The sequence below is a fragment of the Heliconius melpomene genome, chromosome 17, assembly GCF_056956725.1.
Source record: "Heliconius melpomene rosina isolate 202511_hmr_F chromosome 17, ASM5695672v1, whole genome shotgun sequence".
Lineage (NCBI taxonomy): Eukaryota > Metazoa > Arthropoda > Insecta > Lepidoptera > Nymphalidae > Heliconius > Heliconius melpomene.
In genome coordinates, this window is record NC_140405.1 from 824,799 (window position 1) to 838,198 (window position 13,400).

Genomic DNA, 13,400 nt, shown 5'->3' on the forward strand with positions numbered 1-13,400 from the left:
TGACTATGGTCTCCACTTTCCATCGAAGATCGCGATTACACAATAATTCTCAATTCCACCGAGTAGGTATCGAACCTACATAGAATTATACGAGTAGTGTCTGCCAATGGGCACCTTTTTAGAATTGAATTTTAAATGATTATTAATTTGCCATGAATGCTACAAAATAGTTACTTTTTTAGCTTCACGCTAAATCCCGCACATAGCATGGAAAGCAGAGGTAACCTAGGAACATAGTGTTAAGACACACCGTTCCCAATAAGACACTTCCGTTCCCCACTTTCCGTCGAATTCACGAGACATAACAGGAACTAATATAAAATTCATACACTATAATAAATATGTCTCAAAACAATATTTTTTTTAACTCCTTCATTTTAGAGATGGAAAAAAATAAGTTTTTTAAATTAGGCGCATTTTTTGTTTCAGGTGAGTGGTGTGATCAGTCAACATCACGAATGCGGATCTAATAGTATGCATTATACGCAAGGTATGTCTTTGAAAATGTAATATAATAGATAGGTAGATAAATAATTAAAAGTAATGTTTTTACTTTCATTTTAGGAAAAAAATATTTTCTGTATATACAAATAAGTACAGTACTGTATTCTTTCCAGTAAAAAAAAAACTAAATAGCTAATGTCTGTTAGATTTCCTCATTAAGAATTATATTTGACCACCTATATACTCTTATAGACCTTCATAGAATATCAATATCTAAGAATTGCCCAATAAGTAAATGGACAGGACGAGTCCGACTCCGACAGACAGACAATGTGATCCTATATATCCTAAGGGTCGCCGTCGTCGTCTTTTTCTTTTGAAGTACGGGACCCTAAAAAATGTACTTAAAAACTGAAAATACATATACCTACCACATTAAAACATCAAATATTCAAAAAACACCCTATAATTACAATTATTAGGGAGAAAAATCCACAAAACAAGGCAAACTAGACATATAAATCTAGATAGACGAGGCGCAACGCTCCGCTGCCCCGGTAGCGGCCAGACAGACGCTCTGGTTGATTTCATGCAATCAGCCCCGATATATTGTCACAATTAGAGGGAGATGTAGGCTGGAGGTACACTTGTTACTTTCAAATATGTATGCTTTTAAGGGTTCAAAGTGGAAGTTTATAATTAAAAACTCATATATGTTCAAAAATTATAACAGATTTAAAGTAAATAACAAATTTAGAAATGTTTAAAAAAATTACAATATTTTTCAAAGTAAAAAGTAGATTTTGTGATACCCTACCCACAATTTTCCTATATTTCTTATCTTTGTTCTTTAAAAATGTTAAGCATGCAGTTTTGTATGCAGAGTGACCAAACTCTAGGATGGACTGCTGAAATGTCTTTTGAGTTGATATGTCCTGGGTGGGTTACTTTATATGTCAATTCTTCTTCGAACTTTAAGAGAAGGCAAATTTAACTAAGATCCCACTTTTTCTACTTTCCACTTATTTAAATGAGAATCGAACCCACAACCCACGCGTTCACGACGCGTGCGTTTTTTTACTTTACTGTAACGACTACAGTAAAACGGCCGCATTAATTTCAATATCAGGATAGTTCTCCAAACAGCATTGGAGGGGCAGGTGCTCAATTATCTAATCACGTCCTAGTCGTGAAGGGCGGAATTACCCTTTTGTTTACCCCAGTTAGGTAATTAGTCCCTGTTTGATATCTAACTGACGAATTGGTTTGTCGTTTCAATTTTATTCATTGCTTGTTAATATTTGATGGAAATTTATCTGTCAATTATCTATCTGGTAAAAGTTTAAAAAGTTTACAGAAATTTGATAAAGCCTAGCCAAAATGTTTTTTAATATTTTTTTCTAGTGACTTATCCCAGTTTTAGAGGGATAGTATTTTTTTTACCTTTTAAAAATTATTGATTCACTTTTAATAAAAAGGAAATGTATACAATATCCAAATTTTTAATATTCCACTTGTAGCAAGGTAGGCAAAGAGGTAGGCAAACGTAGTGTTAACACACTTCGTTTGAATTTTTCGTTATGTTGAATGTTGTCATTGTCATTGTTGTCATTCACAAATCTAAAAGTATAATTAAATTCATATATTCTTTCTACGTAAATACAAACACGTACATATATAAGCGAGAAGTGACTCGAAAGCCTAAGCAAAGTGTTAGAGATGTCACATCACAAGCAACCCTCAGTTTATTATGAAATTACTCCAACGAACTTTGTGAGTGTGTGCTTCATTTTAATCCTTGTACACATTTTGTAATTGTTACATTGTTTTATTATATCTTTTTGAAGGTAATTACTGTATCTGTGTATGGAGTTGTTTATTTGTCATAATTTTTCACAATCTAATATTTAATAAAATTGTTATAAAATGAAAAATATTATTAGATTTAATATTATCGTAGGGTAGATTTGTAAAAAGGGAAAGAAAACCTCTAGATAAATCACTTTATCCCCTATTTCTTGTCTTTTTTTAGTTGCGTTGTATCCCAGAACACATCCCAGTAGGATAGGCAGTGTTAAGAGTGTGTTGAGTGGCGAAACTCAACACCGCACGTTGACTCGGAAACAGAGCGAAGAAATGAAAATATTAAATATTTCATTCCCTTGAGTAGGAATGGAACCCACAACCTGTCGCGTGTACAGTCACCTTTTGTGCTCCTGTGCTACGTTCGGCCTTAATTTGCATACTTAGTTTCAAATTTAAATCAGATAATCTAATACGTCTGTTTTTTACAATATTAGAAAAAAATACTGCTTTATAATATTTAATATTACCTAATAATATCAACATTATTCTGTACTGTTTGAAGATGTGTTGGTAATCCCTTATTAATCATTCAAAGTCCAAAACGTGGCTTGTAAAAACCTAGCCGTATCTACTCAAAAGCTGTATTAAAGAGCTTCCTAGTTTCCATACAATAACTCTCACCCCAGACCACTTGAGACGGCTCGTCTGCGAGGGTTATAACAGGTTCAAGGTTGGATATAATCACTTATTAATAATGTAATGACAAAAACCAGCTTCATACTTTTTCTTTTCGTAGCAGGATAAACTGGACTCTACGTTGATTGCTTTTCACTCTAAATCGAGACATGACAGTTAAATGTAATGATTGGTGGTTAAAGTCTTTGTAATCGGTGCAGATTCAAAAAGCATAAAATGTAGATTTTAACTAGCATATTTATTTATTTACACTCTTATAATATGTATATTTTTTATGTCGATTCATTATAAAAACTTCACTTTTATATTTTTCATACTTTCATTGGACTTTTATTTATCAAAATGCATCGTACGTTTTTAATAATATATAATTTTATGATTTGTTATTTTCTTAGAGATTGTACCAGCAGCGTAAATATGGTCCTTCGAGCCGATACTTGGTACATACAGATGAATAAATATTTTTTATATTACAACAAGGTCCCCATTCGCTATGTTGGGGTGATATTAAAACAAAACATAGTTAATCTTCTATTTCTTCAAATATTTACCAATTTCAAAATTAAAAATAGTGGACTTTATTTAAAGCCCTCAGAAAAGTGACCAGAAAGCCACAAATACGTTAAGGAAGCATGAATACGTTTTTTACCCCTTCCATGGTAAGTAAAGTAGCAGAAGCCCTCGAGACGGCTCGAGTAAAGCTGGGGTGATCAACAAGTTCAAGGTAACGTACAGTTGCTAGTCGTTAAATAGCTTAACTGACTTTTAACTAGTTATTATATAGTAAGTGAATTGACTGTGTTATATTGAGAGGGAAAGTAATATAGAAGTATAAGTGCAAGTGTTTTCACAACTTTACCGTTTAAAGGGTAAGAGTTTTTTTTTAAATTAGTAGAGCCATAAATTTTGTTTGATTTGTAGATAAATGTATATTACCTATGTAATCTTTATTATATTTTTTTTATAAACCTTGCCTTTTTATTATATTTTGTATGGTTTTTGAGTCTAGATCTAATACAGTGTCAGATAATGAAGCTATTACATACGTACCTAATTGAAATTTAATAATTTAACAGTTTCACTCTGTATCTCACACATATCAATCAGGGTAGGCAGAGGGAGCCTAGTGTTAAGACAAATTTTCGAGACCCTGCTTGTTGAGCGGTGAAACTGAACGCCGCCCTTTGTTATCAGAGCTGGAATCATAGCAACTACGGCCGCGTAAAGCTTATTTTATGCCACTATGCCACACTCTATAAAATTATTAAATTAGCTGAACCGCATGTAAAATGGAGTAGCTTTAAGACCTTAGGAAAAAACTCTATGTAAATTTTCAGACAAAACCAAAATTGTCTTGTAGTATTAAATTTAAAATATTCATTGACTAACAAGAATGCATTGTCCCTAAACATATTTGGGTAAAATCCAAAAAAAATGTGAAATGACGTTGTTGCATTTTTGTCGCGAGGGAAGCGGGTCGTAGGCTGTGTATGAATTATTGAGTGCCACTGAGTGACGAGACGCGTCATAGAGGACCGTTTGGATGGACCAGTAGCGTTGGTTAGTACAGTTGGTGACTAGTAAATATTAATTTTTATATTTAAAAATTGATTAAGTTACTATTAAGAGGCCAGTCATAGCGCAATTGTGCGCGACAGGTTGTGGGTTCGATTTCCACTCGAGGACACTCAACGCCTTCAGAATCCTGCCTAACGTGGGGAACGTAATATCTTAACACTAGGTTCCAAGGTTTCCTTTGCCTACCTTGATATGTGCCAAACAGTTTTTACCTGGGGCTTCAATTCCGCCAAATGGAAATAGCAAAGACTTATGTATGTATCTCGAATTGATTATTATCGTGATATAGCCAAAGTATTTTTTTATATGAAATTTGTTTTTTATATGAAAATGTTTTATCAAACTACTTTTCCATACAGAAAATATCACAATATTTCCGTTTATTCCCATTTAGGTGGCACTCACTTCTAAGCTCACTACTTACAGAAAAATCAAAAACGAAACCTACACTAGCTACCAGATCCAACATCCAAGAACCTAAAATCAGAGTAAATATTAAAACAAGTAAAATTCACTGGCATATAAACATAAAATGAATAAAGTAAATACATTTCAAGCACATAACACAAAGTAAACGCACTCCCCACTCGACGCCCCGTAACGCATACCGAGCCAGACGCTAACTGTACAAGTATGTATGTATGTATGTATGTATGTATGTATGTCTGTATGCACGTGTAAACCTGAAAGGATTCAGTTTCATGAAAACCTGAAAACACTGCGAAACTAAAAGATCGAAGGAAATTCATTTAATGGGATTGAAATGAAATTTGTAATGAATGAGTACTTTCAATTTGGATTTGAATTTTGTATTTGGTTTTTTGTTTGTTATTAATATAGTAAAAAACTACAACTGTACAAGTATTGTTTGATTATTTTTAAGTATTAAAGCGTCGTTCTATCACGAAGAGTTTTTTTTTTGAAAATGTATAGAAATGTGAGCATAACGGGAGCTTGGCAGTTCTTGAGAGGTTGGAGGTTTCCAAGAGACAGGGGTTCTAAATCCCCTACGTCTAAATTCTAATACGTTTTTAAAAAAAATATTAATGGCTTGCGTGACCTGAGACTGCTGCCATAAACTAAAGAACTTTGCCCTTGCTTACTGTAACGATGCAAAAGGTAAAACTCTCGGATTAGGAAAGGACAAAGATATATTTTTTATATAACAACACTTAGGCTATCTTGGCGCAGCGGCCAAGCCTCAGGCTGTAAACGTGACGATTTTAAATTCAATTTCTACTAAGGCTTATGAATGATTTTCATATTCTCTTTCTACTTACCTTCGAGACGTTGCGTATTGTATGGCCGAACCTAACGCCGCGGTATATCTCGTTATTAGTTAATTCATCCCAGTAGGAACTGAATCCACAACACTGTACCGTCGTGCCACTACGACCTCAAAAAGCAATTATAATATGGAAATTTAAATGCATATATTTAACACGATAATCAAACATTGTTTTAAAACAATGCTTACTTATGCCGTCTTTGACATCGATGCATTAGTAATAAACGTTTTAGATACTCATTTATTTGAATGTGAAAGTTGTTTGTGAATTACATCCGTCTTAATCGACTATTATGTATCTTTAAATATATTTTTATTTTTTTTTAACTTAAAATGTTCCTCGTATTATAACTGGACAGAAAATCTTTTTTGTTGTGATAAATAATAAGTTTTTCTGGTTTTACCTCTAGCCAAACTTCGCAGTTGATTGTAAAATTTGATAAAATATAATTATAATTAAATTTGTAGCATATTGAAATTAGTGTATTAGTAGAATATAACTTATTTCTCTAGCTGTCTTCTATTGTTCTTTTTTATTTATTTTTTTGTTTTAATGCATACCAGATTTATATGCTCAACTTAATTAAAGATAACTATTATTAACAATGAGTAACATTTAATTAAAAATAATTTAATGATTAGAAAGAAGAAATACAATTTTTATCACGTGCCAAGCACTTACTATCGCCCATCTCTACATAGAGCAAAATTAACCTATCACCCTTCCAACAAATAAATATCAATCCTAGACAAGGACAATAAAACTTATCAAATAAATCTCAGAAACAGAAAATTTTTCTCAACTAAATACATAATTCATATAAGATACCGTCGATAATCGTACTAGCGTTTTCTTTATAAACGCCTCCAGCTACAGCAGAAATAATAGAACAAGTTTTTATCAGAACAATGCTCTATCTACGACTGGGGGCTGTTTTTCAAATTGCAACTTTTTATCAGTTCGCCGGGGGGCGGCCATAATCAATGAGGCTACTGCATACGCTTATGATGGAAATAGGGGAGTGCTAATGTTTTTTTTTAAATTATTTTTAAGCTTTTTGTTTAGACTAGAAAGGACCTAGGTAAGGCCAGTCGTGGCGCAGGTACATAAACATGAAACTGTAAACGTGAAATGACTCTGCTATGTGCGGGAAACAGCGTGAAGCTATAAAAAACACCTAGTAGGAGGCCGAACTCATCTATATATATAATTTTGTTAACTCAATTAGTCGAACTGTAGTAACACTTACTTCGGTCTAACGCTTACTAGCCGCTGGCTAAGTTACAGGCCTTTGTCACTTAGTTGAGGCGAAAATTAAGTTATACATAAGAGTGACATATTGATATAAATGAAAAATATATATATTAAAAAATTCACTCGAACCGAACGAACCTATAACCGTCGCGTTTAAAGTCACCCGCTTGTGGCACTGTGACGACGGCCAGTGGCAAATAACAAAAAGCCAGACAGTTTTATAATGAATTTTGTGTACTACGTATTTTTTTAAAGTTATAATATAAAATTACAATATGTCTTTAAAAAGTAAAATTAACATAAAGTAAAGACTGTCATAGAGTCGTATAGTAATGTAGACACTAGCGAGTCTTCAACAGCTGGCCGCCGGACGTCCGGCGCCAGTTGAAACTTATTAATTGTCTAACCCTTGGCTCTTTCACGCTCATTTCCTTTAAGTAACAGAAATTGGTAAGATATTTCTAAATAATTACATAGAAAGATTATGTTGGAAAATAAGCGAATATCTTAAAATCTTATATTTAACTTTGGTGCAACGTCTGACTGTAAATGCGGCGGTCGTGGGTTCAGTGGCCACTGGGGACTCCCCTCCAGTTATTTATTATTTATTTTCAAATATGGTATCCTTTTAATATGAACTCAAAGGACTATCTTCTATAATTAATTTATTTATTACCATTTTGTTGACAAAAATGAGAGAAAAAATATAAAACATCTACAAATAGAATGACCTCTAACAGTAGTGGAAACTATAACATATAAACATAAATTTTCATAATTTTTTAAAGCTAATAATATTATAAAGCTAAAGATGTTATGTGTGTGGTTGAACGCACTAATCTTAGGAACTAACTTTTCGAGCTTAGTTATTGTTATTTGACCGAGCGGGTTAAGCCGTAGGTAAGTGCTAGTATACAATACCTACAACGTAAACATAATTTTTCCTACCATAATTAATCAAAATATTACAAATTAATGAATCCACCACAAAACTGTCCCAGTGAATACTTTATAGCGCGCGCCATATCCAAATGAGTAACATCCCGAATGTATCAAACTGAACATTTCATTAAGCTAACGTGAAGTCTCATTAATTAAAACGAGAGACTACAGTTAAAAATTACACCGACGCGCGACGCCGGCCCGTGTGTTCGTGTCGTGGACTACATATGAAATGTGGAATAGGCGTTTTGTAAACGAACGTTTTAATTTGAAGCTTTTAAATTAGCTTCAAAGGCTTAATAATTGAAAGTCCAATCACGGCGTTAAGTTTCGCCAATCATCACATGTTAAGCTAACCTCAAGTCTTGTTAAATTTTACAAATCAAGGCACATTTTCTCGACATAGTTTTGGGTGGAGAACAGAGGGTTGTGACTCTAGGATCTCCGCGAATATTTTATTTCATATTTTCGTTGCCAGTGCCTGCACCGTAACTGACAACATAATATTTAAAAAATATAATTAACTCAACCAAATTATATAGATCGTCGCTGCCCGCCCTAAGACGCCTCGATATATTCAAGCTTGAGGGCACGATCAGAAATAGAGTATCTAATTATAATAACAGCTACAAGTGGGTAGATCTTTAATCGAAACGATAAATGGTTCGTCGGATGCACGTTTTGCATCAAATTTGTTATTATTTGTCAAGTAAATCATTGAAGGATGGATGGAAGGATTGCACACCGGTAGCGTCTAACTATAAAAGTGGAGGTTGGGAGTTCGATTATCACTTGAGGCAATTAACTATTTTCATTCTTAACTCTGATAACAAGATCCGCCACACAACGCCGTGAAAATTCAGCGGAAAGGAGGGAATGGAGTGTCTTAACAGTAGGTTCCCCTTGACTATCCTGCTATAGTCTTAAAGCTAATATATTACTATATATTAGCTTTAGTATTTTAAATACTTATCACTTTCATTTTTACAAACAAATTCTAAAGCAAGAAAAGCCGTACACGCACGCTAGTGCGAACACAGCGCTAACGAGATACACATACCGCAAACTCGACTCAAGCCACTGACTCGAGGGACTACGTTTTGAGAATTTTAATACATCCGCACTTGTCCAAGGCCGCTTCTGGGAACGCATGCGATTGCTGTTTAACTTAATGGTTTCCTTTTAAATTTTGATGACATACATGTGAGATGATTTTTCCTTGTAATGGTTGTGGTTTTGTAAAAGTAAAAAGAAAGTGATGATTAGTCATCATTGTATACATCTGTATCTACTAAATAGCGTTAAAGGTGCACAGCGTGCAGTGATAGGACTCTATCCCCATTAAAATATTTTCGTTCTCCATTTTCTGCCGAATTCTGGAGGCGTTGCGTGTTGAGTGGCGGAACTCTACCTTGCAAAATATTTAAATTATTTTCATTTAACCGTTTTAGAAGAGAGTTTAACGTATAGCTCCATCACCTAAGGTAAAGATTAACCTATAATTAAGTGGAAAATTATAGCTTTCTGATAACAAACTCAAAGTAGCATCAGAATTCCTATTTAAAATATATTTATCTTGGATCCAAGAGACACGGGTTCAAATCTCGTAACGTTCAATGATTTTTACGTTCATCAGGCTATTTTCTTTTCTTTAATATGAAATAATACTATAAAACAATTGAAATATTCATATTTTTACAAACAAGATTTGAATCTACTACGTTTTAGTATCAGATACGTTGCCAATTACGTCACAGTGTCAGTTATCCCGACTGTACTAACCGAATTATACCAACGGCGTTATACGCGGAAATGGTAAATGCCAAGCAATACGTATCTATCTCTATTTGAGTAGAAACTAAGTCTCTGAGAAATAGAAATAGAACACTAAATTTTCTCTGTATAACCTACAAAAGTTTAGCTTCTCATTGCATCCTCATCTCTTTTCATTTAATACTCCTATTTAAAATTAATTTCAATAAAAAATAAAATTGCATGTTTGATATTACAAAAGTTTTATAAAAATTTCCATAAAAATATACTATTAAATTAAAACAGATATAATTGAAAATAAAAATTTATTAGTACCAAAGTTCTACAACTTCTGTCAATTGAACTTAATACAACGATACAGGTAATAATGTTAGTTTGTAAATACTTCGCGTAAACTACACAAGTCTGTGAAGTTTTCGCATATGAAAAATTAAATGGATTTCTACGTGAGTTGCATTTGTTTGAGAATATCAGTTAGAAGGGATTTTTAATGTTTTTTTTTTCTTGCTAGCAACGCGCTGTATTCTATATGAAGTAGGGAAGGCGGAGGAAATCTAGCGTAGACCACCTAATTTTCGAGATCAAGAAAATGGAATAAATTTTGCTGCCGAGAAATGTAACGGTTATGAGTTCGATTCCCACTTGGAGGAATAAAATATTTAGGATTTTCATTTCCTCGCTCTGGTAACGAGGTTGTCCATCACTCAACACCCAATGCCTTCCAAATTTAGCAGAAAGTGGAAAACGAAATGTCTTAACGCTACACTGTTCCCATGTTCTCTCTGTCTACTTTGCTATGTACGGGATACAGCGTGAAGTTAGAAAAAACTGGAAACTCAATAAATTTAAAAAATGCTTTCCACAGCGGAGATTCGAACATCCGTTGCGTCACAATGGCATTTACATATTTACAAACACTATACTTTCCAGAGAAAATCGAACCCACAACCATCGTGCAAACATTAAAACATTTCCATACTGTTGTAAAAACTGTACACCATTTCTAAATTTTGTTCTGTGCTGTAATTGCTAGGGGTAGACGACGAGACGTCTGATTGTAACGTAATTATGTTCAATGTATGTAAAGTTTGTTAATGGAAGGACGAACATGGTGAGCAGAGGTATTGCGTATATGTGACTGAAATATCCTTACTGGATGGCCTGGATTCAATTCTCGATGATACTTGGATACTTGGAATATTAGAATTTTACAAATTATTAAGTAGCTTATTATGTTGAAAACATTTATCTGCAACTGTTTAGTAACTAACAATCGAGTTCAATCATAAAAAATATACGAGCACATACATATTGACAAGTTTATTCAATATTTTGTCGCTTGAAAAATAATTTTGGGCAATAAATTACTTTATTTATTATGGGACACTACTCCAATAAAAAGTAATTGACATTTAAAAATCACAATATTTAATAAATAGTTATGTCTTATAACATGCAATCATCTGATTTGTGTGACTGCCCCTGACGAGACTTGACGGAGTATCTTAACACTAGGTTCCCAGATTCCTTCTGCCTACCCTACTATGTAAAGCTTTACTTACTAGGTAGAAAGGCCGCCGTGGCACAGTGCAGATTATATTTAAAAATCACCACCCTAATAGGCGGGAAACAGAGTGTTTTAACATTAGATTCCCTCTACCTGTTATGTGGGGAAAAGGGTGAAATTAGACGTAGCCAGACTTAGCTTCAAAACAGACCTATCACTATCGATTAACAAATTTCGTCGCAACCAATCAGGCCGTTTTAATTTTTAGTGGTTTGCTCTGTGAGGAATGCTTTGTATTTGGGTATTCAAGGCTTGTTCCGAGAACGAGCAAACTGTGGCAGATTAGTACGTGACTCGCATCTATTCGTGCTTGTGTAGAGCCGCTACTAAAACGTCATCCTGTATACCCCGCCGGCTATGGGAATAAAAGTTTTGTTGAAATTATCTTCACCGATTGTATGAATGTAGTTAGGATACTACGCCTAATAGTGGCTATGCGTAAGAAATGCAGATAAAAGATGCCTTTTTATATATGTAAAATATTGAATGGAAACTACTGGACTTTTATAATTTAAAATGACTTATAGGTTCTGTGGGGATTGTAGTATAGAGTATTAAGGGAAAAATTCTAGAAATTCCTTCGAGAACAAGTAAAGCTAAATTTTCCAATTTGCATCTCTAAGTCCACGCCAACAAATATTATTATTTTTTTCCAATTATTTTGGGGATAATTCATGAAAGTCAAATTACGATGAAATTTAGGTTTCCATCAAAAATTAAAAAGAACTTTAGTCTACAAAAATATTTTGAAATTCAGTTAAAAAATATTTAATTTATATTTTAAATCGATGAAGGCAAGTTTGTTCGACTAGAAGATTTTAGTAATGACAATTATTTATATATGGGTTAGGGCTGTGGCCTGAGGCGATGTTTGTGAAGGGCTTACTGTTCACTGGCAGCTTTACTCATGTTCCTTTAAGTTAAAGTGTTTGTGTGTTTGTAGAGTATGAGTTAACCAGTTTATAGTATATTTTAGAATTTGCTGTATTCCTAGTGTGAAGACAATATGTGTTGAACGGCGGAACTTAACGCTGCACCTTATAGCATATTTATCTATACCCCGCAACTTTCCATTGGGCTTATTTGTAAAAAGTTATGATAGTATGTAAAGGTATAGAAGTTTTGACATACCTGTATAGGTACATATGGCTTAAAACACTTCCGTTTCCCATTTTCTGACTACTCGAGGCATTGCGTATTGAGAGGCTTTGCCTCACCAGCGCAAAGAAAATAGGAATATTGTATATTTCATTACCCTAGACGGAAATCGAACCCACAACTGTAGGGTTTACAGTCGCAAGCTTGTGCCACTGCGCCACTACGCAGTATTCATATTTAGAGAATATATAATATTTCCCTGATCCATTTAGACTAATACCTATATAACAGCCATAAAATTTTAGTACGCACATAAACTTTAACTCCACACTAAGTCCATTAACAACTATCCACCGTAATTGTTAATCAAAAACTTTAGATAAGCGTCACACGCAATTACAGTTAAGTAACCGGCTTTGTAAGCTCCTTCGGCGTTTTGAGATTCTATTCCCAAAATAGTGTTATAAAGTTTTAAATAATACAATTAAAAGCCTAAATCTTCCTAAATATGCTTGGGTGATCATTAAAAAATATATTTTGTAAACATTATTATTTGTGTTGAATACCACTTAACAGTAGGTTCTATTTCCTTTCTTTAGAAAAATATAAAAAACCACTATATACTTCTAACTATTAATAACAATTGTAATCACAATCGAATCGAAAATTCCTTCGCATCAGCTTTACTAATATCTTTCGATGGAAATATCTTCGGATTGACCTTGAAATTAATTAAAACCACCCCAAAGGGTGAATTTGGTTAGTAAGATCTTAAATCGCTTAGATAGGGCCTCGATTGAGTTATCCATCGCTTACTTGGCAATGTATGGGGTGCTAGGGTCGTCTGCAGGGTGCTCTACAATGGGATCGGTGCACTAAAGGGTTATAATTGCTGGGTTCACAGATAGATTATAGCATCTGGCAGTTTTAGAATGTGTTATCGAAATTTAGTG

General features: G+C 33.7%; 1 protein-coding gene across 1 annotated transcript in view; it reads left to right on the forward strand.

Annotated features, from left to right (window-relative positions):
- The first annotated feature begins 452 nt into the window (after positions 1-452).
- The window catches only part of Ten-m (teneurin transmembrane protein Ten-m), a 368,238-nt gene continuing 355,290 nt past the window's right edge, over positions 453-13,400 (forward strand). The window contains exon 1 of the mRNA XM_085200054.1: positions 453-490. Coding sequence (XP_085056180.1) covers positions 475-490 — 16 coding nt within the window. The 5' untranslated portion in view covers positions 453-474. The remainder of the gene's footprint in view (positions 491-13,400) is intronic.